Genomic DNA, 26982 nt, shown 5'->3' with positions numbered 1-26982 from the left:
TCCATTTTCCCAGTCACTTTTGCTGTCAATTTTTGTACTGAAATTCCTAACAAAGTGATATTCCCGAGTTATATCGGGAATCCTTGGGAAGATCGAACAGGGGAATGGATCTTGTTTGAGATACCCAGGCTCTCTGATCAATGTCCCTACTGTTCGTTCTATCCCTTGCTAATCTGAACATAGCCCTTTTAGCAGCTCCCTCTACTGCCAGGTGAAGAGGTGCCAGGTCAACTATGACCTCCAGTGCTGCTGTGGGGCATCTTTTCATAGCTCCTGTAATGCATACGCATGCAAGTCTTTGAACCTTGTCAAGTTTACGCCTTACTGTACTTAACTTTGTAGTGTCATGCCACACCACTGCCCCATATGTGATTATGGGTTTAACCATCATGGTGTACATCCATCGCAGTATTTTTGGGGAGCATCCCCAGTTTTTACCCGCTAGGTTCCTACAGATCATAATGGCTTTAGTGGCCTTGTTTACTGTGAACTCTAGATGCTTGTTCCAACTAAGCTTACTATCCAGTGTCACTCCTAGATATTTTACTTCATCCGATGTATGTACAACTTGTCCGCCCAGGTGGATGTCCCTGGTGGGTTGCATTTTCCTTTTACGAGTGAATGGTACGATAGTAGTTTTCGCTGAATTTATGCTCAGCCCCACTGATGTGCACCATTCTTCCGTGATGCTTAGGCTTTTTTGTATGAGGTCGTATAAAGTGCCCTTATACCTGCCTTTGACTATAATAACGATATCATCAGCATATCCTATGCAGGTGAAACCGAGATTTGTCAATATCTCAAGTAGTTCATCGACTACTAGACTCCATAGTAAGGGTGAAGTTACCCCTCCTTGAGGCGTGCCACGAGTAGTTTTGATGCCTGTGGTCTGTTCGCCCACAGTAGTCTCAGCCGTACGCGTGGCAAGCATTTGACAAATCCATCGGATTATGGTTTTGTTTAAATTTCTTTTTTCCAGGGCATTTTTTACCGCTACATGTGACGTGTTATCAAATGCCCCAGATATATCTAGAAAAGCAGTTCAAGTATGCCTCCCTACATACTTGAACTGCTTTACCGTCTTGCTGTCGCACCTTATAGGTTAAAGACACTGCTTTTGGCTTACTAGCAGCACGCCCTCTACTTCTTTTTCTTGCAGGCGTGGATCCTGAGCAATAACTTAAAAGAAATGCATCTTGGTCAGCTTTCTTCTTGCTTGAATAAAAACTTCTATGAAACTCCTTCATATCGTTCATGGTAAGATGCCAGCATAGAAATGGTCCATTACTTTCCCTATGTCCACATTTGGGAAATTCTGGTAAAGATTTAGGTGAATATCTGAAACAAAAAAAAAAAAAATAAGCTCAGCTTGAAATAGCTTTGCCGATTGCTCGATTTTTTTTATGAATTTGTTTCTATAGGTTGGAATAGTCGTAGAAAATATGCATTACATTATTAATAATTTAAGCAATTTTAATTATTTCTCAAACAATAAAAACTCGGCAAAGAATTAAACAAAAACTTCAGCAACATTTTTAAATATTATTAAAAGGGCAAATATTTATGAGAAAAATATTAATATCACAGTCATTTAACGTATTGTAAACATTTATTACGTTTCTTAGTTAACTATTTATTTATTTTTATACTTGGTCTTAACTTACCTTGCTACTTTAGCTTTTTCCCTTTTCCATTCTTGTGGTTGAAAAGATCTTTTTCGAGCTCGATTTTGGGTATCCGGCAAGAGTTTCTTGTTGTTATCGGCCATTAAATTTATAATAATTATGAAAACACACGCACAGAATATCAACAAATTTCACCCTCGTGCTTGCGTGCTTGTAAAGAAAAAAATAACAATACGTTTATACCAAAACATACGATTTATCAGGTGTTAGTAAGCTGCTCGCTGATTGGTCGTGTGGACTCAAATGCAGGTTGCGATGTCGCATTTTGCGTTTAACCGAAATTTTTAACGAGCGTAAGCGTAAATGTCGTGGTTTGCAGGCAAATATATTAGTGGCAGATAGAGAAATTTATACACTTTCTGGGTGCACATGAAGGTCATTTTCGTTGAAAAATGGACATGTCGCGTTTTGCGTTTATACCCCACATATATGCAACGTAACTATTACGGGAGAGCAACCAAATAGAGAATAGAGTTCGAAACTGGGAGATACTTAGACAATTTATTAATGTTCAACAATTACAATGCAATTTGTACATAAGTCAATAAAGAAATCTACAAATAAAACTGAAAAACTAGGAAAACGCTACTTTATAAAATTATTCACAAGAAACTGTAACTTGTTAATAAAAAGATAGACTTACTGAAGGGGGATGGATATTGTTCAAATAATCTAAGGAATCCTGGTTATGCTGAGAGATATCTACAATTTTTGTTGCAATAGTACTGGAGTGGTTTTTTGGATGCCCCCTTTGACTGTTCACAATAGATCACATACTCACACTCGGGATTCTTTGATGTTTGAATAAGATTGTCATTTGCATCTTTCTTTGCTGGTTTTAAACCTTGATGATAGACATTTTTAAAATTTTTTAGTTCTTCTTTATTTCTGGGAGTAGGATGCTTATTATAAAAATCCTGCAGCAAGTTTAGCCTACCTCTCATCTCACGCAAGGCATCAATAAACCAGCTGACCTTATGAGGGTTGTGTTTCTTTTCTGCCGATTTAAGTTATTTATTTTGATTCCATTGGAAAAGTGAAGGTAACGAAACAAAATTTTATCCAAGGGGGAAAACAGTTGCAAGTAATTGGGCGGTAACGTCAGTTTAACTGCCCAAATCTGCTCGATTTTTGTTTTAAGGGTTTCCTTGGAATGTTCCTTAAGTGTCATTAAAAGAATCACAAAAATCCATAAATTAAAAGCTTTTTTATCCAGGTTTTTGGAAATGATGCCCAAGAGGAAAAACGGTCTCAGCAGTTTTCAACGGTAACAGTAGTTTTACCCTAATATACAGTTGTCATCATAATGTCTTTTAGATTAAAGGTTTCTTTAAAATAAATTAAGTTGCTAATAATTTAGGTGAATGGCGTCTAAAACAATAAGCGCCTGTACAAACTTTAGTAATAGCACCCAGTATATAAAATGTACAGATTTCTTTTAAAGGAATCTTTAATATGTAATACTAAGAGAGTTGGATAGGTGGTAGCACTTTTATGCAGTTTTTGTTGGGTTCTGTGGCAATTCTCTAAATGAAAAATTAAATATTGCATTAAACATAAATTTAGTTTTAAAAAATGGTAGAATTTTAATCATAATTAACTTATTAGACCATTATAGTATAAGAGATCAGATCGACTTGATTTTTGATTTAAAAGTTTCCTTGAAGTCGTCTTAAGCTTTCAATGAATTAATCCAAGCAAATCCATCTATCAATTTTTTTTTTATCCACAACATGCAAGAAATAACCGGAATTTTACAATAAAACATTCACCAAAGTACGGAGATAAAACCGAAATTATTGGTGGGTCACATTGTGTATACCATTTAATGCCTTTTTGCACATCAATACAATCAAAATGTCCCTTTTTTTTTAAGGCGGGACAGGCCCGAGACTTGTTATCGAGAATGCTGGTTATAGACCCACAGTGCCGGATATCCGTGGACGAGGCCCTGTTGCACCCGTACATCAACGTCTGGTACGAGGAGAACGAAGTGAACGCGGTAAGTTTTTTGTGTTTTAGTTTTTAAGAGAGTAATTATTAATTGTTGATAATGGCGGTTTTTTAGCCCGCCCCCGGTCCGTACGACCACAGCGTGGACGAGCGGGAGCACACGGTCGAACAGTGGAAGGAGCTCATCTACCAGGAGGTGATGGAGTACGAGAGCTCCCACGGGAGGGCGCAGCCCGGTACCGGGTCGCAGCAGCCCAGTCCTGCCGCCCCCAGTTCCGAACCTAACGGTAAGAGAGTTTCGGTAGAAAGTCTCTTATTTCCCGAGTTTCATTCATTACAAATTGAAGAGTGTAAAGGCACTAAGTGTCAAAATCGTAAGTTTTGCCTAAAAAGGTTTCAAGTGCCATTGCTAATGTACCCCCAAAAGTTATAAGTGTCATTTTATTTCGTCAGCTTTGGCATAGTAAAACTAGAGCACAGGAGCTAGGCAGTACGTCCTGAAAGTTCTTATTTTGAAAGGTATAAGTGCCAAAGTCAAGTTCAAGTGTGTTGTTTATCGGACCATAAATTGCAGTGTATACATGGAAGAGGTGCAAGAAAAGAATAAAGGAAGGTTTATAGAACGGCAGAGAATGAAAAAGAATGCTGGGAAGAAATACGTTAACAGGAAAAAATCGTCTAAAAAATCCTGCAAAATCAAGAGGTGAAATATTTTAGGTTGAAAAACAGGCAGTGACTCCTACTCCGTTCGACGGGTGTGTATTCAGGTTGTTCTGCGTGTTTTGTTTTTTTTCATGTGAATAAGAGGCAGTACTTCGTACTTCTTAACATAAATATAAAGAGAATTTGTTGATCTACACTTAATATCTATTTCAGGCGTCGTGCAAGTACTTACAAACGAAAACTTCAACTTTTTGAGAGATTTTATGTTGAAAACTACAAAACACAAGGGACGTCGTCATGGAAATTATGAAAGTGTCCCAGATAGCAAAAGGCAAACTTCAATATCCTATACACTGCCAGATTCTGAAGATGGAAATTTTGTGCAAGTATGCTGAAAGACCTTTATGAACGTTTTTGGTGTCACTCAGAAATGTTTGGTTGTTTTAATACAGAAGAAAAAAATAGGAGATGCGTTCCAATAATAAGCCTAAAGTTCACGGAAAACGATCGCAAACTGATCCATCAACATATAAACTCGTATCCCTAGATATACAAATACAAAAAGATTTTATTTGTCAGTTTTATAATCAAGTTACATTTTTCTGTTCACTCATTTTATTATGACAAATAGGAGTGTCTCTCGATTAAAACAACCGTTTGCCCGCACCATCAGTAAACTGTAGTACAAGTGAGACCTTAAACAACTATTTACATTCCGGTTGCAATACATTTTAAATATTTATGAGCCAAAATTTAAAGCACCTATATTTCAATAGGAATGTAAAAACAAAAAAAAAATCAAGAAAAACCACTAAGAAAAATATGAATAAAAAAAAGACATGCACCCTCGTGAAGTTCTATTCCCTCAATGGGGAATGGGGGTACCAGCTTAGATAGGGAAGCAGCCAGCGCTGATGCGAGAACGGGAACCGGCATGCAGATGAACGGGCGAAACTAGTCGGAGACACGTAAAACTTTCATTTTTTGAATTATTGATTTATTAATAATTAGCAATGTCTTCTGAATTTACTTCTGACAGTTGAGCAATAGTATGTTCAAACATTGTAAATTATGTTCTCAAATTGTCAGAACTGAACCTGATGACAAAAAAATTAAAATACGAAATATTATGGAGGTGGGAATGGAGCGCCGGCGCTCATATTATTAATAATATCTCCGTTATCCTTCTACCTGGACTTCTGACGACTTGCAGGTAATTTCGATTTGAATTATAAAATAAGTACGCAAAATGTCAGAATTGTACCTAGTGACAAAATTGTTGCAAACATTTTTGCAACATTATCGACTTCTGACGACCCTTTATCTTCCGCGTAGACTTCTGACAATTTTTTTTTCCCATTTTCTAATATCGTTTCCTATACTAGTGCAAATTGTCAGCTTTGTACCTAATCACAATTTTTGCAATTATCCATAGGTTTGAGACCTTTGGGTGCTTGCAAAATTGCAGGAAATGCTACGCAAATGAGCAACCACCTGTCGTTAGACCGCTAGGCGAAGAAAGGGAGCTTCGAGGGGTTAATGTTTGTGATGTTGCTGAAATGAACTTTCCTTGCAACAACACTTGGTACAACCATTGCCAAAGAAACGGGTATTGAGCCTTTAAGGGTTAGAAGAATTTTAAAAAGAAATAAGTACAAGTGCAAAAAACCCAAGAAATTTTCCCACAGGACCATGAGAGACGGATGGAATTTTGCCACGAAGTATTGGAAAGGGCAAATCGGAACGAAATGTTTATTAGTAACATTTTGTTTTCAGATGAGTCCTCTTTCTCTATTTGTGGTAAATATAATCCGTCCATTACAGTGGGTTATTCGAGGGAAAATAAGCACATAAGCATACCAACACGTACACAATACCCTCAAAAGGTTAATGTATGGGCTGGCATTTTAGGTGATTCAATTATAGGCCCTTTTTTATCGATGGAAACCTTAATGCCAACGAATACCTTAATCTTTTGAGGGATGAAGTTCTTCCTGCTATTCGAGGGGTCAATATCAATTTAGAACAAGTTTGGTTTCAACAGGATGGTTGTCCCGGTCATAACGCATTAGTGGTACGTCAATTTCTCGAAACGTCTTTCCCTGATCGAACAATCGGTGGAAACGGTACTATTAAATGGCTCGCCAGAAGCCCCGATTTAGCCCCCAATGATTGTTTTCTTTGGGGATACCTAAAAGAACAAATTTATAGGCACGAAAATCAACGGGCTACTAATTTAGAAGAGCTTTGTGTTCAAATTAGGCAAACATTTAATAGTATCTCCACTGAAATGTTGTCGAATACGAGAAGGTCGTTTTATGATCGATTGACGTACTGCACTGCTATATATAGGGTGGCCTTTTTGAACCTGACATAAGATAATTTTAATTTTTATTTAATATTATCAAATTAACTTAATTTTTTGCTTTATTTTGAATTAATTTTTTTATTTCCTGCCCAATATTTAGTTAATTTATGTTTACAACATTATTGCAGTCGGTTTTTAGTTTATTTTTTGCTGTTAGGACAGGCAGCAGCAAAGACTCAAACGAAACAAAAAGTTTTCTTTTAAGTTGCCACAGAGCAGTGCATTCCCACTCGAACGCCCTAAGAGTACTGAAAGGTTTCGTTTTTGCCAGACCTACCGCGATATATAATTTCTATAGGCGAAGTTAGAATGATCATATCTGTATAACAAAATTTCACGTTTACCAAGTGACCCAGTCGACCTACGTAGCCAGCTCTTAGACCATTAGCGCGGTTTCACACACACCCATATTATCGGTGTCGTTATCGGTATCGGTTTGCCTAACAAATATCTTGCCTTAAATGAATAGTTTTACACAAAAACCGATCCGATAAAAATATCGGTGGCTGTGTTCGATATCGTTGCGTCTGTCGGATGGTTGAGTTAAAATCGGCCAGTAAATTATCGCCCGGTTTAGTACGCAATGCAAACTAAATAGACATATTCACACGTTCCGACTTGTCGTTATCGGTGTGTCATATCACTTTTGAAACCCAGTGTCTCACTTTGGCGGTTTGCTGGAACATGGGTTATACTTAATATGAGTGTGACTAAATTTAATTACGACATTGTTACACTCATTGAATTGGTGGAAGCAAGGCCCTGTTTGTGGAATAAATTTTCCGATGCTTACAAAGACAAGATATTGAAAAAACGTATGCATAAATACCTTGAAGGCAATTTCAATAATTTAAATGAACAAGAACAGCAAAAAATTGGTAAGTGCATGTTTTTTCCTGTATTTATTCACATTTAGAGCCTACGTTACAGATCTAGGTTAGTACATACCTATTTGAGCTTTAAACTTAAAGAACACTTGCCTAAACATAAACGTAATATCTAAGTATAAAGACATTAAATAGAACCAGAAGCAGTAACTTATGCGCTAAATTTTAGACATTTGCCATGGTAAGGATCCCTCTGGACTTACAAAGAACTCTGCAAATTTATCGCGAACATCATTGGCAGCTCGTTTTGGTGGTAGATTTTGTAGCTCTCTGTCTGGTGCGTACATATCTTCCACACGAGTGCCGTCTTTTTTTTGGAATTAGGTTGTGCAAAATTATGCACGCTTTAACAATATCTTTTGCGTACTCCTTACCAACATTTATGGCTCTGTGAAATATTCGCCACTTATTTACTAATATACTACCGAACGAACATTCTATATACCGTCGCGCTCGACATAAGCGATAATTGAAAATTCTTCTTCTCTTTATTAATATCAGTCTGTAGTTCCTAAACTGTTTGACAGGTTGTTTTCTGTGCGATTTTCGTGGCACTGTAGGCGATTGCTTAGTGATCATCAGCATGGTTTTTGTCAGGGTAGATCTACGGTGACTAACCTGTTGACTTACCAGTATGATTTGATTGGTGCTTTTGAGAGGTCTGTACAGGTCGATAGTGTGTACACAGACTTCTCAAAGTGTAGTGTGTACACGTTCATTCAAAACGTCTTGCTTTTGCTGATGATTTTAAACTGTATAAAGCCATTGAGTCAAGTATCTTGATGCTGAGCTACTTCAATTGGATTTAAATAGTGTTGCTGAGTAGTGTAATAGCAATAGTCTGGAACTGAATGTAAAGAAGTGTGTATGTATTTCGTTTGGTCGTTCTAATAAAATTATTAATTATCAATACACAATCAACAATAACGAACTCAAGTCAGTTGATACAGTTAAAGATTTAGGTGTTCTTTTTGATACCAAGCTAACTTTTTTGCCGCACATTTTGGATATTATTAACAGGAGTATGCGTAGTCTTGGTTTTATCACTAGAAATAGTGTACATCTTTCACCTTATTGTTTCAAATTACTTTATTACTCTTTGGTACGTTCCTTGCTTGAGTATGCGTCTGTAATTTGGTCCCCTTATTATGATTCTCATATTGAACACCTTGAGGCTGTACAAAGAAGATTCTTAAGATCCCTTGCTTATAGAGCTGAAGTTAATATTTTTCGTAATTATTACATCGACTATAATGCTATCAGTGTCCAATTTAATATCCCTAATCTTGAAGTCAGACGGCATTATTCTGATGCTTTAACGTTTTATAAGATCTTAAATGGTTTGTATCATTGTCCTACTATCTTGGAAGCAATTCCTTTTAACACCTGTCAAAGAAGGATCAACTCTTCTATGTTTCGTTTACCCTTTCATTCGGCCAACTATGGGTTTTTTTCTCCACTGACTAGGACTTTGCGTTTCTTTAATGAAAATAGTTTGGATCCATTTTCCGGCGGCTTACGGTCATTCAAATCAAAAATAAATAATCTTACACTTTAACCTACGTTCCTTGGATAGTGCTAAGTTTTTAGCCCTGTTGATGACTGTTTTTTCAGAGGTTTTATCTTGGTATATATATATTTTTTTTGTAATTCTAGTATTGTATTTATATTGCTATATTGTTTAGTATTTTGTATTATCTATTTTGTTTTTGTGAACTGGCTCTGCCGTATATTGAAATAAATAAATAAATAAATATTTAAACTATGGCCTAAGTAAATTCTGGGAAAGTGCAAATGCTTCGTCTCCAACTAAGACGAATGGTAGATTGTCTCCTGTTGAAATTAGTGGGCTTGGGTGGGGAATATCCAAGGCATTTGGTTGTAATAATTTTCAAAACACGGTTTCTTTAAATACTGATGAGTCGCAATCCTTACCAAGGGCACCTATGTCTACGTATATAAAGCGGTAATTAGAATTCGCAATAGCCATTAGGACTATCGAAAAAAAAATGTTTATAATTCAAATTCATCGATCCACTGCCTGGAAACTTCATAACGCGGACGTGTTTCCCGTCCACAGCTCCTATGCAGTGCGGAAACTGAGCATTTCTTGTAAATCCATCAGCAATGTCCTTCCAATTTTCTTCTGTTGGCGTTGGAAGATATTCATCTTTTAAAATATTCCAAATACTATGACAAACATCTCTTATAATCTTGCTTATGGTTGAAACTCCTAATCTGTAGGCATAATGCATATCCGTGAACGTGTTTCCACTTGCCAAATATCTGAAAAAAATATCTATGTATACCATCTATTTTAGGTGACGCTATTACAACAAAGTGGCAAAATATAAGAGATGCGTTTGTTAGATCCCTTAAGATAAGACAACGAAAATATGTTTACCATGATCAGCTGCATTTCGGATGTGGAAGTAAACCAAGGAGAAGAAACTGAAAATTCAAATGAGGTCAACTACACCAGCAACATCTAAAGCCAGTTCAACAAGTTCCCATGCAAGTAAAACTCGCCAAGGCCACAAGAGGCTTGAGGACCCCATTTAATTGGAAATTAGGAAAAAACTAAATGAACCTTCCAATGAAGATGAGTCATTCTTCAATTCCGTTGTTCCTATGATAACAACAATGTCTGAAGAGGAAAAAATTGAGTTTAGGATGGGAGTACTGCAGCTAATTAAAAAAATTAAACAAAAACGTCAAATAAGCACCTCTAGCATCACCTTTTCTACTTCTCCTGTATCTGATTTCTCTGCAGTCTCATCTCCGTCATATACTATTCTACAAGCAGCAAACCCATCAACGACAAACTATCAGTCGTTTTATCAAGAAGGGTCATATACATCAACAAGTAGCACCTCACAAGATGTTTCACAACATTTCCAAAATAGTGTATGAATTATTTTTATTATCAAAGTTTAGTTTATGTAAGAATTTTTATTATGTTACTTTAAATGCAAATAAAGAATTTCCTTAATTACTTACCTTAATGTTATTGCCAGCATTTCTTTTGGAGAGAAGAGAAAGGAATCTCCACACTAATTTTCAAATTTTTATCTTTAGTAGTTTTTGAGTTACGGGCACTTTGTGGTGACTTTTCAAAAAAAAATCAACTTTTTCACAAAAATTCAAATTTTCTCAACCCTCTGTACATTAATTAAAAAACGTCGATAGAGGTGTCTAATGAAATTAATCAATAATCTCAAGGTACACATAATCTCATTTGAGTATCTTGTAGCTCAAGATAACTTTTCTAGTAAGTAGTCAAATGTAGCTGTGCTCATTCTAAAGTATAGTTCAGTTCAGAGATCTATTAGAATCTTTGATGTGCCGCGAATAGTCCGTGTGCCGGTGTTGCTTGTATTGTCACGTGACATGCATGTTTAAATCGCAAAATTTTTTGTGAAAAGAGTCATAAAGTAATATTCTAAGCAATATTTATTTATCATTCCAATAAATAAATAAATGTTTTAAGCATTTTTTTCAGAATTTATACACTTGATTCGTAAAATTTGACTACATGCGCCCACGTACTATTTTGTTAGACGTCTGACCTCAGTCACAGCCACTCAAGCGTGAAAAGTTGCACAGGTCCGGCCTTAAAATGTATTTGTATTTAAAACTTATTATTCGGGATTCTTGGGTTTAGTTTTATTAAGTTTGAAATTGAAGATAGTAGATAGCAAGGTAATATTTAATTTAACTATAAGATTTAAGTACGTAAAATGAGTTTAACCAAAAATTTTAATTTAATAAGTTTAGTTTTTAGTGCCATAAGTGGGGTGTTTATAACAAGTGATAAGAGAATATTGACATTTAGTTTTACTTGGTGGTAATTATTAATGGGGATTTTGGCTGCCATAAAGATCTCTTTAAAAACACGACGAAAGTTATACAAAAACAGGCCAAAAATTTATTTGGGTACGGCCCCGTAATCTTCAAAATCAGTGGGATAGAGAGAGATACAAAATCACTTGCACAGCCTGAAATAGGAATCGCCAGAACGCAGGTGTTTTATCTTTGTTTAATAGACTGGCTAAAAAGAGATGACAAGCCTGTGAGTGCTGGAAGTGTTTAAAATATTTTGTAAGATGCTTGGATTTTAGTCCGCGGTCAATTTTTTGATATTATTTTCTTGTGATAATATTTTCTTTCTAAAAATGGACATTTTCGAAAGAAAAATAAAAAATACTATAAAACATGGGGTTTTACATATATTTAAAATGATTTCATAGATAAACAATTTAAAATTTTGCCATTTAAACATGTATATCTTGCGACAATAAATACGACATAGGCGCACGGACTAGTTACTGCGGAATCTGCGACACATCAAAGATTCTAATAGATCTCTGAACTGGACTTTAGTTAAAAAACTTTTCATCATGTTCGCGCAATTTTTCAAACATTGTATAAAATGCTCCTTCTACATATTTTTGAGATAATATGGGATGGACCCAATATCGTCTTCGTCTGTTTTTTTGACACTTCTTTTTTCGCAAATACAGCAAATATAATAAAGACACAGCTTTTTTTGTTCATATTAAATAATAAACTGTTCTGATACACTACACACACCGCACTGATCCCTGGCCTTTTATGAAAGACGGCGCAAACTTTTACTATTTTATCGGTGTGTAAGAAAGCTCTCCGATACCGATATCGATAATATCGGTGTGTGTGAAACCGCGTTTAAGGTCGGGGGACCGCGGATATTCCCACCCCTTCCAATCCAACGATTTGGAAACTGTTGGTTGATATAAACTCTCACTACTCGAGCGTAGTGTGGAGGACCTCCATCATGCTGCAGCCACATGTTTTGACGTGTTTCTAAGGATACGTCTTCTAGTAAGCCATTTAAACGATTTTATAAAAAATTGAGGTAGCTTTCGCCATTGGGTCGTCTTGGTAATTCAAAAGGGACAATTAACCCTCAATTATTCCAGCTCACATGTTTATTCCAAATTGATGTTGGAAAGCGCGCGCAATTCTAGGGTTGACATATTCCCAATGATGTAAATTGTGAATATTAAATATTTTTATCCTTTGAAACGTCGCTCCATAAAATTCTTTGGAAAAACTGCGGGTCGATTCTGTTGCGACGTAACATATCCCTGCAAAATCGTACTCTTGTGGCGTAGTCTCCGGGTAACAATGCTTGCACCTGATATGGATGTAACAGAGATCTTCTCAAAATACGATGCACCGATGAAGATGAAGACGCCTTGCTATACGACGAATACTAATGGTCGGATTTTCTGCTACCATATTTATTATCTTATCTTCATCAATATCAACTCTAGGCCTTCCTTCTGTGGGCAAATGCTGGCCAGGAATTTGACCAAATTCATTGTTCAACTTTTAGTGGATTGTAGTACTTAATAATTATATGGACGTATTGGTATTTATTTATTTTTTCTTATAGACTTTTAATAAATGCGTGATGTATAATTTAAGAGTAGCAGTTTATGTATTTTTAGTGTTGAGGTTTTATTTACTGATTTTCTTGTTGCAGGTTACTGAAACCCACTGAGCAGCAGCAGCAGCAGCACAATCTCTAGACTAGTCTGACTAAAACGGAGATTAAGTTAATAAAGAACAATAAATAGAATTTTAATTCCCGCGCTTAAAATGTCGTTTTAAATCGCCATTGCCACGGAGCCGTATGGTCGATTGAAAGAAGAAGATGGAAGACTTGCTGGCTCTTGTGTACGTGTGATATGACCGGTTTAATATTTAAGTTAGTTAGGTAAGGATGGCGATAGGGCGTAAGTGAGAGTTGTTTTTTTTCCTAAGTTCATGCCAAAAATTCTAGTTATCTTGTACATTTGATCTTACTAAAGTTCTCTGTAAAGCGGGTACCTCAGATCAAATGTACTACCAAGAAACATTTTGCGTGCAATATTTTTGGTGTGACAATCAGTAATTAGTTCGTTCAGTTTTAAAACAGACAACTGAAGAGGGGATTTTCACAGTGAAGGTCATCGTTATCACAATCGATTTAACCTTGCCAAAGCTATTGGGAGAAAAAAAAGGATTCTTCTCTCTTCAGTTAAAGTCCGTAGGGCGTAGCCATAAACAAGTCACGATTGTTTTCATTATAGTTATTCTATGGTGTACGTGAGTGCGCCACAAGTAGTCGTATAATCGATAATATTAATGTTATGTAACGGTAGGGAAGGCACAATTTAGCAGCGAGAGAGCGGGGTGAGGATAAAGGTTGTAAATTGTATTTTTTAATAACAGTAAATAACACAATATCCGATCCATTGAATTTTCTGTAAAAAACAAAATAATTAAAAAAAAAGGTGACAATTAGGTAGTGAAATTAGTCTCTAACTAGTGACAGTTGTTTGGTTAATGTCAGAGATATACCAAGGGGGAGAGTGAGAAATTGAGTTTTTGCCCTATGAATGTTCACTTTTATTTTTGAGGGATACACGAAGGTGGTTAAGCAAGTAAAGTGTTGTACTAAAAATGGGGAAAAGTGCGAGGAATCCAGTTATGCACTAAACAATTGTAGTACAATTGTTGAGGATTTTTTTTTACTCAAATAGCCTCTGGCCAAGGGTCACTTAGAATTCTTCCACTTATCAATCACAAATGATTAAACGGTCTTTTCTTCACTTTTCACAATGTAATGTCCAACTTTTATTGTTATTTTAGTACAATTTTACTAATAAATGATTTTCTGCAGTGCAAAACTATTGGTAGTAATGTGCAGAATTGCGTGGTGGTGCACGCACAAGAGGTTTTTAGTACAAATTTTTTAAATTTTCCAAAATTTTATCAACATTCTTTACTTTTACTATCCAAGGGTTTGAATTGTACTAAAAAACCTTTATGCTTGACCAGAGGCCTCACATCACCAAGAAATTTCTCAATTTAAATGCAAAATTACGATAACTGGAGCAATTGAACGGTGGTGAGAGCCTCTGACCACGTATAAGACGTTTTTAGTACAAATTATTTAATGAAGGGCTGAGAAGCAACGGGGTATAAGTGTACTGAAGTCAGTTTTGAGAAAACTTAAATTAAAGTTAAATTGTTATAATCAAATGCAGGCAAAAGTATGGCAATTTTCTAACCAGTTTTGTTTTAATTGCTAGGGTTTAGACTATCATAATAAAGAAAAATAATATGCTTTTTAGTATTTTTCATATTGATTATTAGGCAAAATTTGATAAAAGTCATCACTTGTACCCCTTGGCTTCTCATAGAAATTAGGAGTTTAATAAAACATAGGATACAAATAAATTAGAAAAATGCATTTTTCCAATGAAAGGTGGCTTAACAAAATACTAACGGTTTGTATAAAAATGTCATTTAAATACCACTTGCAGAACTATTCTGGGTCACTGCTATAAACATTGTCTTCATGTTCTGGATCCTCATTTTCATCATCGTCAGGATTGTGATGTCCCTCTTGAACCGCTTCTTGCTGTTTCTGGATGTTCTGTCTTGTGTGCACCAAACGTTTTCCCTTATAGTCTAATGATCTATAGAATTGGTGATGTACGGGAGGTACAAATGTTAGGAGGCCAACAAGGTCTTCAAAAGTAAGAAAGTTGGCAACAATCTTAATTCGACTCGCCCCCTCTACACGATTTCATGAGTCTAGATGCACGTTTGTGTAATTAGACATAAAACCTTCAAATGACCTTAGGAGGACGTAAAAAACGCCGATAATTGCGTGGCCATCTTTTAACGCCCCCACTAAGGCCTCGTCCCGATAATTTCTAAGAGTTAATCGTAAGTAAGTTATTATTATTAAAAACAAAAAAAAATTGTATTATTTATATTTATATTATATTAATTTATATCTTGTTCGTAACTATTGCAATACAAATTTAATGTAAAGATACTCCCGGTAAATAACAAAATATAAAAAGTAGGATAAAGTCGATGTAAGGCGGCGATCCTTTTTATATTGATGAATGTAAATGTCCAACCGCGTAATTCTGTATAAAAAAACTAAAAACTGTTGTGTAAATAACCCTGAGAGCGATTTCCTTTTGTAGCCAGTCGATCCAATAATATTATGGTCACTTTTTAGGATTAACGTAATAATGTAAACTTAGTTTCGTAGGGTTCGCTTCGTACTTTACCACGTAAATTCCGAAATTATGCAAACAAACACAGACCTCAATTTTTGTTGCCCCTGTTTAAAACAGTAATCCTGTAATTTTAGTGTGATTTCTAGATTACATCCAGTGCTTCAGTAATATTGTTCCGCTTTGTAAATAAATGACTTTGGAAAATCTTTCGTTGGTTTTATTTTTAAACCGACAATGTAAATTTAACCTTCAAATTCTTTGCACCACTTTTAAATAGTGTCAAGATCAGTTTGCAGTTGTTGGTGAGGAGTTAAACGATTATATTAGGTACCTAGAAAACCTAATTTTTAGTATTATGTACCATATCTTAGTATTATGTACCATAATACTAAGAGTTTAACAATAAAAACTAACTGCATAAATATTATAATAAAATGTAGTTGTGCACCATTTGCTCAAACTCCTAACAAAACTTAATTAGCTTGATAATTGAATTAAGAAAAAAAAAAGAAGTTTTATTACTTTGAATCAAGCAAAACGATATGACTTCCTCTTTTTCTTTCCTCTTCCGTTTATTTTTCTCGGTGAAGCTTTTCTTAAAGGCCCAACAACTTCTGGTGAAAATTTTACAATTTTTTAGGCCCCCCGAGAAGTTGCTGATGTTGGGTTTTGAAACTCAAGTGAATTTGCAGTTTCTGAAAAGGTAGTCATGGAATTGATGGAAGGTCTTTTGGACAGTGGCCGCACACTTTACACTTACAACTGGTACACGAGCGTATCATTAGCCTAAAGACTGATTGACCGAAAAACGCATTTAGTTGGTACAATTAGAGCAAACCGCAAAGGTAATCCTCGGGAAGTAATAAAGGAAAAGTTGAATCGAGGTGGAATTGTAGCTCGGCAAGATAATGACAAAACTGTAGTCCTGAAATGAAAGGATAAGAGAGACGTCATCATGCTAAGCACCAAAGACAATGATTCTACTGTTACTTTAGCAAAGAAAGGAAAGGAAGTTATTAAACCGAAAGTAATTGTTGACTATAATCAGGGCAAGGCCTTTATCGACTTGTCGGATCAAATGTCAGCATACGCGCCTTTTCTAAGGCGAACTTCAAAATGATACAAACGCCTAGTGTTTCATCTTATTACTGCTACAACAATAGTAAACGCGTTACATCTTTACAATAAGATAAACAAGAAAAAAATCAGCATCACCACTTTTAAAGAAGAGGTAGTCTCATTGAAATCGACGAAAAACTTAATACTGTTTCTCGTCCTTCCACGTCTAGAACGCAACGCTGCACGTTGAAGGAAGTGGAAGGCCAAAAACGAGTTACTCGAAAGAGATGCACTAAATGCTACAGCACCATGTCAATGGCTCACCCGAAAAAATGCGAAAAAGGTCAATACAATTTGTGTACCGTGTAATATTCCCCTTTGCATTACTTGCTTCCAAAAACATTTGGCTTAAAACTTTAGTGTCAGCAGTTTCTTTGTGGCAGTGTTTATTTCGTCAAACGTTAGGTCGTTTTAGTAAGTTTTATTATATTTAGGTTAGTAATTTTTATGGTATTTTAAGTTTTGGTTAAATAAGAAAACGACTACTTTTTCTACTCTTATAAACTAAATACCTAAACTATCCAAACTGCCCAACCCAATATATTTTTCGGCTCATCCTGGGACCAGACCGTCGTTTGGTATAGGCAGAATCAATGTAATCCATGCTCACGGGTGAGCACGCGGTCCCTGAATAAGCGATGCTAGATACCCAAGGTCGTTCAGTGGCAAAATTTAAGGACAATTTACCCAGTACCGATTGAGTATTTTCGTTGTTAAAAAGACATAACAATGTAATAACCCAAAGACTTGCAGGTAATATTAAAAGGGCTCGTGCTGATGTTTCCAGGCAAACATTAACTGAATATTTTGAAAACCTTAAAACAACAGCTTTAAATGGTATTCCGTCGTGCAACGTATATAATTATGATGAAACTAATTTGCTGGACGACTCTGGGCGCAAAAAACTAATATATTCCCGTGGAGTAAAATACCCTGAACGAGTGTGCAATTTTACTAAATCTGCAACCTCAGTGATGATGTGTGGTTCTGCAGCAGGAGTTCTTTTGCCACCATATGTAATTTATCGAGCAGAAAAAATGTGGGGGCAGTGGACTGAACAAGGACCAAAATTAGAACCCTGTTGCATAGATAGATACTGTGCAGCTGGATCACGATACAACCGAACGTCACATGGGTGTAAGTCTGCGGTTCTTCCACATGCCAAAAGGCAGCAAGGGCGAAAAGTTCTAATAGGCGATAACTTAGCCTCACATTTCACAGAAGAAGTTATTAGACTGTGTGAAGAACATAACATTGGATTTGTATGCTTGCCAAAGAACGCGACACGTTTATGTCAGCCGTGGGACGTAGGGTTTTTCAGGCCATTTAAAATGGCCTTGATAGAATGGAAAAATACGTATCCGACACATTCATCAATTGACAAAAAGGATTTCCCACATTTGTTGCAAAAAACCTTGATGACAATGGACAGTAAACTATCCAAAGATAAAATACCTCATGCGGTTAAACGAAATCTTATTTCTTCTTTTGAAGCAAGTGGCATGGTCCCTTTAAATCTAAACCGAGTATTAGACAAGCTGCCTAGAGAAGATTTTAATCAAGACCAAGCGCAGAACGTGTTGGTAAATTATTTACAACAACAGAGATTTTCAAATGCCCCAACAAGATGAAATAAGAAGAGAACAAAAATTGATGTTCAGCCAGGGAAAAGTGTGACAGCCCAAAATGATTTTAACAGTTCAGACAGCGACGTTGAAGAGCCTATAAGAAATGATAATTCCGACGATGACATGACCGCCGACGATCTATTTATCCGGTTGCAGGAAAACGAAGAAATTGAATATTTGGAGTCAAAGTGAGATCAAAATTGGGACATTTTTATCGGTCAAAGTGTTGGGGGGCATGCGAAAAAGTGTTAGCTATCGTTACATAGCTACAGTTTAAAATTTCAATGAAAACGAATTCGAAGTTCTGGGACTAAAATCTGTCGATGGAAGAAAAACTGTTTTTAAACCACAAGAAGGCGACGAGTTTTCCATAGAGTTGGCAATTATAATTGCTATTTTGCCAGAACCTGCCGCTGAATGCGTCAAAGGTCAAATCATTTATCAATTCAAAAAAGCAGTAGATATTAAGGAGATGTAAATCCTTACTATACGCATTACTGCTTCTATCTATTAATTGAAGATTTGTTTCTTTACTTTTTGAATGTCTTTTATAAGTTTTTGTATTTTTAATAAAGTATTAAAAAACTGCAATGCTTCTTTTTTATTTTACCTAAAAAAATAACCAATTAGTGGAATTTTATGACTGATCAATTTCTCCCCGAAACCTAGAATTATCTGTAACTTTTCACCGGATTGATGAACTTAAGCGGGGGTTAAATTGTTCATAATGCATTTTAAGGCATTGCAAGGAGAATACAATTATATGGCACTGATCAAAGTCACCCTCCTTTTGGTATGAAATTGATCACATCTTATTTTGGCATTTTTTTTAAACAACTTTAAATTTAGAGCAGATACGATTGCAAAATCCTTTTACGACATTCATACACAATCATTTATGATTAATTTTAATATCGATACGCAGTTATCAAAAGAGTTACAAGCAAATTTACAAACGAAATGATCAATTTAACCCCGTTTCACGGCAAGTATTTTTTATTACTATGTAATCTAGCTGTTGTAAAACGCTTTAATAAAATATAAATGCTCATTCAATTACCTTAATGTAACTGCCAGCCGTTCTGTTGGTCCAATAGGTTCCCTAAATGTAGTTTGATCTTTATTAATATCTTTTCTAATAAAATCTAGTATTTCATCAAAACTATTAAAATTTATTCTGAAATACGTAGAGAACCGATTTTCATGCTTACGGAGTTCAGGATATAGGTTATCAAATTCTCTTTCTTCGTTCCGCTTTTTATTTATATCATGTACCCAAATATCCCTTCTCTTTCTTCTATAATTTAAATTATATTATTTAGCGTGTGACGTCTATTTTAAACAGTTATAAAATTTATTTATTATTTATTTATTTATTTATCAACGTATATAACATTTCAAGTACTTATTAATAATTAACAGTAGTAAAAACTATAATACTAATAAACAATACTGTGCTAAACATCATCCAAAGAGTGGGAGTAGGGCACTATCCCAAGATAGTTGCCCTAGCTGACGACTTAAATTTATTTAAAGATGTACTGAAAAAATCAAGATCTTTTGCAAATCTATTCACTGTAGAAGCTATTCTATTTATAGGACTGTTTAGTAGATAGGATGTTCTGCAAAAGGGAATGTGGAGAAGCGCCTGACCTCGTGTTGTGTAAGAAGATACATGCAAAGAGAAAAGGCACAGACATTCCGGACTTCTAACAATACCATTCAGAACCTTAAACGCAAAGCAAACATCAAAGAACTGCCTTCTACTTGATAAGGAGTTTATGCTCAGGTAGGACATGGTCTCTGAACAGGTAAGATCCAGGCCTGACTTCATAAGAGAATATCTGGCAAACCTGATAAACTTGTGCTGGATATTTTCAAGCCTCTCAATGTGAATCAGAAAATGAGGTGACCAAACAATATTGGAGAATTCGAGAAGAGATCTCACCAGGCAAATATATAGTGTCTTCAATGCTGACACATTACTAAAGTCTTTGCAAGATCTTTTGATAAAACCAAGCAGTTTATTAGCTCTATTTACAGTATTTTCGAAGTGGTGGGAGAAAGTAAGACTCGGGTCCAGAAAGACACCCAAATCCTTGACTGAGTCAAGCTCCTTCAAGGGGATACCATCAATAACATATTGACAAGGCGGGGAGACCCTTAAACGAGTAAACCTCAAAAACTCACATTTCTTAACATTCAATGACATTTCATTCGACTTACACCAGGAAAACACTCTGTTTATATCTCTCTGAAGCACCAACTGATCTTGAGAGGAGGAAATCCGCCGAAAAATTTTCAAATCATCAGCGAAGAGCAAAAACTCAGACTCCAGTAGGGAGCCGAGGTGATTGATAAAGAGACTGAATAACAATGGTCCCAAATGGGAGCCCTGAGGGACCTCTGAAGTTGTCAAAAATGGGTTGGACAAAAAACGACCAATTTTAACACGCTGCTCTCTATCCATCAGATAAGACTTGATCCAAAGTAAAAGAGATCCGCTGATGCCGAGATCTGAAATATGAGAGATAAGAATATTATGGTTGACCTTATCGAAGGCTTTACTAAAGTCCGTGTATATCGCATGTGTTTCATTACCGTCGGCAAAAGATTTAAAGATATAGTTGCTAAAAACAAACAAAGTTTGTATCCACAGAACGACCTCCGGTGAATCCATGCTGTTGATCACCAATTATTTCCTGAAATGTGCCAGATAGAACCACCTCTATACAGTGCTCGAACAGCTTAGAAATTGCAGAGAGGATACTAATGGGACGATAGTTAGTTAGACGATAGTTAAATATGTACTACTTCAAAAAAAAACAAATAAAAGATAAGGTTATGTACTTACTTTCTTGTTATATAGTCGCAGACTATATTATGCACGCCACGTCGGGCCCGAAAAATCGTGTTTTTTTGGAAATAAAAATTCATATCTTTGGCTGTATGGCTAGCGAAACGATGAAATTTGGCATAGGGTCTCTCAATACATTGGGAATGATGGATCCGTAAACGAATTTTTTTTCGGGTACCATCAAACGGAGCGGTACTGTCTCAAAGTCAAAAATTCGTAAAAAAACCGGTCAAAATTCATTTTTGCACGAGATCTCAATTTTAACGCTGTCAAAAAAATTGAAATTTTTAGGCATAAAAGACTTTATAGTAATTCATGTCTGTATACTTTTTGGGCCCGATCGGTGTACAGGGTGAGTTGTTATAAGCGAACAAAAGTGACTAAAAAAAAAATTCAAACTTCTCCAGAGGCTAAAAAAAAATTTTTATAAAAAAAGTGTTTCGGCGAAAAGACTTCGTTTTATAAGAGATTTGACATACTTGGAGCTTTTTTTTGTAAAAAATTTATTTTACGAGTTCTGGCATTTTCAGTTTTTTGAGATTTCCCGCCAAACGATACTTATTTTGGGAAAAATTTTTTTTTCAAAAAATAACTTCATCCTTTACCTTTTCATATGCCATATAACCGAAATTTTTGGGAACCATACAGGGCGAGCAATAATGAACTTTACCCATGAAGGTCCGACCCGAAAATCACATTTTATTTAATAACTTTTTCGTAGTGGCATCTGGACCATTTATATTCTCAGGCATTAAATACTTTAATAACCCCAGTATTTGTGTAAAATTACAATCTTCCAACTTTAATAGGTTCTGAGCAATTCGAATTTTCGCGTTTAATTCATTTGCCGCGTCCCTGTATATGATGAAGAGATCAAACAACATCTAAAGGATCCGAAATTTTGTTTTACAACACATACTAAAATTTCAAAGTTCCAGCGATAGTACAAGTACCCGAAAAATGCGATTTTATGAAAAAAGTCCATTTTTTTGCGTTTTTGCAGGTAATTGGAGGTGTCAACCTAAACTCTGATGAAATGGCTAGTGGGAACAATACTTTGACGCATTGTGGTTACAAATTTTTTGCTCGTAACAGGTGGCCGGGACTTGGTTGGGTTTTTTGTAAAATTATGAATGAAAATGAACCGGAAACGATCAGGGAAAGGAAGCACCGAATCAGAAAATGAATGGGCTTTCCGAATCTGTGCATATCAATTGGGGAAATTGTGTATTGCGGCCAGGAAAATTCGGCAAACATTTTGACGTCTTCGAAAAATGCCGTTTTTTTGAAAAGTCAGTGGTTTTATACCGGGGTGAGACGAAATGAAATTTGCCCGATTATTTTATTAAAATTATTCGAATATATACACGGGTCAGTCGTAATGATCTATTTAATTTAAAATAAAAATTTAGATATTGGGTGAGTTTTTACTATTTAGTTTATTATTAATAAATGTTAACAATTCTTAAACATTGCTTTTGGGTTATAAATAAAAATTTTTTGAAATTATTGATTTTTAAGGTTAGTCGAGTATCATAACTTTTTTGGTATTGGTGCGATTTGGTTGAAATTTGGTACCTAGTACCTATTTCGGATAAGATTAAGAAATTTTAACAGATATTTGACATGACTATGTTTTAAGGTCACGTGACTACCTTAACTTTCTTCCTATTTGTCCGATTTGATTGAAATTTTGTATTTGGGGTTTATTTAGGATGCAATTATGAATTTTTCACAGATATTTGACATTTGACTTCCAGGTCACGTGACTATTGTAACTTTTTTGCTATTGGTCTGATTGGGTTCAAATTTAGTATTTGGGCTTTATTTAGAATGCAATTATTAATTTTTGACTAATATTTGACATTTGACTTCCGGGTCACGTGACTATTGTAACTTTTTTGCTATGGGTCCGATTGGGTTCAAATTTGGTATTTATGCTTTATTTAGGATACAATTAATAAATTTTAACAGATAATTGACAAATTATATTTTAAAGTCACGTGACTTTCATAATTCTTTTGCTATTGTTCCGATTGGGTTGAAATTTTGTATTTGGGCTTTATATAGGATGCAAGTAATAAATTTTGACAGAAATTTGACATGTTGAATTTTTTAAGTCACGTGACTAACATAACTTTTTTGCTATTGATCCGATTGGGTTCAAATTTGGAATTTGGGGTTTATTTAGGATGCAATTGTTGATTTCTTACAAAATTTTAAAATAGTAAGTTCTAGAGTCACGTGACTATCAACATTTCCTATTCGATTGAAATTTGCTTTTAGATGATATGTATATATTTATAGATAGTATTTTGTATTACCCTATTCCTTTTATCTTAATTAGTTAAATTATTTCTTAAATTTGCCTTTAAAAAAAAATTAAAAAAATCATCGGTTTGAATACATAGTCTTTAAAGGGAGCTTATCTTCTTTCGTAATATTGTAGCATTATTATAGATTTTGAAAAATTTTGTCATAAAGCTTTTTTATTACTTTTTGAATGGTCTTTAGCCAGAAAAAAGAAATTTTGAATTTGGAGCATGTTTTGAAAAAATTTTCATTTTGGGCCCGATTTTGTTCGAAAATCGATAAATGCAAATAAATAGGTTTTCTGTTCATTTTAGAGTCAAATCGATAATAACCTTTTTGAAAGGTATCCTGAAGTAGTACAAGATAGAAAAATAAAAAGTTAAAATTTTTCCATAGGGCTCTTGATAATTCGATATTTATGATTATTAGTTTTTTACAATTTTCTCCGATTCTGTGATAGCTATAATCAATTCGTTTTAACAGTCGAATTCCTCGTAATATTCCCGAGAACTTTTATTTAAGAGAAAAAGTTGTCAGAGTCATAGTTTATTTACAAAAAAATAAAAAACCATTTTTTCGCAATTTTTCATGACTATACCCCTGTCGATTTTGGAGCAAAAAAAAAATTTTTTTTTTTGGGTTTTTTTTACTGGAAATTGCCAACTTAGGGCTTACATTATAAGTTGTCAGTTATCATTTAAAAAAAAAAAAAATTCTACCGTGGGAAAAAACGAGTTTTCTTTTATTTTTTTTTACATTTTTCTAATATCTCGACTTCTATAGCTTCGATTCAATTCGTTGATGGTTTCTTTTATTCTTTATTCTCCTCCTGTTAATTCTTTTTATATTTTATTACAATTGCCGTTCGGAATAAAACTGAAAAATTTTAAAAATCGACGTAAATACATAGACTCTTATGGGACCTAATATTTCTCTTTATATTGTGGCACTCGTATAAATCATGGAAAATTTTGGCATTAAGCTTTTTTACTAGTTTTTGAATGGTTTTTAACTAGAAAAAAGAAATTTTGAATTCGGAGCATATTTTGAAAAAATTGTCATTTTGACCCCGGATTTTGTTCGAAAATCGAAAAATGCAAAGAAATAGGTTTTCCGTTCATTTTAGAGTCAAAATGGTAATAATCTTTTTTAAAGATACTCTGAAGTAGTACAGGATAGAAAAATAAAAAATTGAAATTTTTCCATAGGGCTCTTGATAATTCGATATTTATGTTTAATAGTTTTTTCCAATTTTCTCCGATTGTATAATAGCTAGAACCGATTCGTTTTAACGCACGGATACCTCGTAATATTCCCGAAAACTTTTGTATAAGACAAAAAGTTGTCAGAGTTATATTTTATTTATAAAAAAATAAAAACCATTTTTTCGAAATTTTTCGTGGGTATACCCCTTTCGATTTTCGACCAAAAAAAAAAAAATTTTTTCTTGGGTTTTTTTTGTGAAAATTACAAGTTTAGGGCTAAAACTAAAATTTGTCATAAATTATTTTAAGAAAAAAAATGATACCGTGGGAAAAAACCAGTTTTCTTTTGTTCTTCCCCATTTTTTTACTTATATCTCGGCTTCTATAGCTTCGATTTAATTTATTTATGGTTTTTTTTATTTCTTATTCTTCTCCTGTCAATTCTTTTGATATTTTATTACTATTACATTTTAAAATAAAAAGAAAAATTAAAACAAATCGACGTAAAATCCCGTTTGTTCTATTTCAATAAATAGACCCTTATGGGAACTTCTCTCTGAATTTGGTATTTATGGTTTATTTAGGATACAACTAATAAATTAAGACAGATAACTGACATTTGAGTGTCAGCCTAGGTCACGTGACTACCGTAACTTTTTTGCTATTGGTCCGATTCTGTTCGAATTTGGTATTCAGGCTTTATTTAGAATACAATTAATATACTTTCACAGATATTTGAAATATAAGACAGTATATTGACACACAACGCGACTATATAACAAATTATGGTTCTTTGAAGCATGATACCCCAACAACTGGTCCTCTCTTTCCTCAGCAGGTAAACGTTAGCCTCCCCGACTCACCTAAGTACACCTGATAATTTTTGATTTTTTTTTTAATTCCCTTATGGCTTTTCGCAGACAAGACCTAAAGGTTCCAAACTGGTCCCCACGGACCAAAAGTATAGGAGCGAAGCGACTATACTTGTTTCATTAGTACAAATTTCTTCCTCTAATAATATAGCAAGTTGAATTGTTGAGTGCCTCTTCCTCTAAATTACACATTTTTCACTTTTGGTATAAACTGGATCGCAATCGCAATATGTCTGTTCACATACACCAGCGATCACGATTTGCATCGCTATCGCCATCGCGATTATGTGTGTTCTCCGCTTAAAATCGAATAAGAAATTAGCTCAGAAAAAATAAAATCGATTTTTAAAAATTTCGGATTTTTTCGAATATATCTGGAACCATTCAGACTTTTTATCTCTTATAGATTCCAAGATCACCATGTTGAGGATCGAATTTGAAACACCTTGTGTCTTGAGCGTGAACACTGACTGAATGTAAATTTCTCATTTCTACAGACCTTTAGAACGATACAACTAAAAAAAATTGAGGGAGGAAATAAAGGGCATTTTCCACGCAATTTTTTTTCATAATTAAAACACATTATTGGGGTTGAGGGGTTATATATTGTTTTTTTTTGTATAATATTTACAAGGATAACTATAAATAGTATAATGGTTTAATCACAAAAAAAAAAATATTACGCGGTGATTTTTTTTTTTAGGATTTTTCAAAATTTATTATATTATTTTTTATAGGACGGTTCAAACATTACGTGTATACGGGAACATTCGAACTCATTTTTTAAATCTCTTTTTAAACAAAAAAAAATCAACAAATCCAGTGCGCATTTAGTTTAAAACAAAAGAGACACATGCCCGCAAAGAAGAAGAAAAAAAACAAAATTTGCCATTATAGGACGACCCTTGGGTGAGTTTTATTCGCTCACCCTGTACTTACAGACACACACACAAACACAAAAAAGTCCCTGATAAAAACAAGATAATTTATTATTATCATTAACGGTACACCCTGTATACAGTTAGTAAGCTATACCGGAACCGAATCACTGTTTCCGGTATAACCGGAAGGCGTAAATGATTTTTTTTTAAACTTACTCTACAAGTTCGAAATTCGGGCGTTATACAAGGTGTTCCAGTAAGAGGTCGGGATCATTATATATTAAAAGAAAAAATTATAGAGGGTGGTTCAACTGATAACAAAGACATCCACAGTGGGTTAAAGAGATTACGCCAGTAATTTCACCCAGACTGTTTTATCCCCACCCTGTACCGGGAAATTAAAAAAAAAGAAATGAAAAAAAAAAACCCTCTTGGCAGGGAAAAACCTAAAATCCCCAAACGTGCCCCGCCCCGAAATC

At 34.7% G+C, this 26982-nt stretch overlaps 2 protein-coding genes across 6 annotated transcripts in view; both read left to right on the top strand.

Moving 5' to 3' along the window:
• Positions 1–15834, top strand: part of LOC126746689 (stress-activated protein kinase JNK) — a 54995-nt gene extending 39161 nt beyond the window's left edge. For 4 of the 5 annotated variants that reach the window (XM_050455024.1, XM_050455023.1, XM_050455025.1 and 1 more), the window contains 6 exons: positions 3562–3687; positions 3754–4012; positions 4092–4157; positions 4213–4393; positions 4515–4687; positions 13087–15834. In XM_050455024.1, coding sequence (XP_050310981.1) covers positions 3562–3687; positions 3754–4012; positions 4092–4102 — 396 coding nt within the window. In that variant the 3' untranslated portion in view covers positions 4103–4157; positions 4213–4393; positions 4515–4687; positions 13087–15834. Of the gene's footprint in view, positions 1–3561; positions 3688–3753; positions 4013–4091; positions 4158–4212; positions 4394–4514; positions 4688–5077; positions 5270–13086 lie in introns of all 5 variants that reach the window. The other variant, XM_050455021.1, reaches the window with a different exon arrangement.
• Positions 5276–13079, top strand: LOC126747083 (uncharacterized). The gene is made up of 2 exons (XM_050455577.1): positions 5276–7581; positions 10118–13079. The coding sequence occupies exons 1-2, from the start codon at positions 7370–7372 to the stop codon at positions 10467–10469; spliced, it is 564 nt and encodes a 187-aa protein (XP_050311534.1). The 5' UTR covers positions 5276–7369; the 3' UTR covers positions 10470–13079.
• Positions 15835–26982: the final 11148 nt, after the last annotated feature.

Source organism: Anthonomus grandis, chromosome 18 (assembly GCF_022605725.1).
Source record: "Anthonomus grandis grandis chromosome 18, icAntGran1.3, whole genome shotgun sequence".
Lineage (NCBI taxonomy): Eukaryota > Metazoa > Arthropoda > Insecta > Coleoptera > Curculionidae > Anthonomus > Anthonomus grandis.
This window is presented reverse-complemented; position numbering and strand designations above follow the sequence as displayed.

Coding starts and splice junctions, on each gene's coding strand:
- LOC126747083 (XM_050455577.1), top strand. CDS start 7,370: ATGAGTGTGACTAAATTTAATTACGACATTGTTACACTCATTGAATTG. Junction 7,582..10,117: donor TTTCCTGTATTTATTCACAT/TTAGAGCCTACG, acceptor GGACCCCATTTA/ATTGGAAATTAGGAAAAAAC.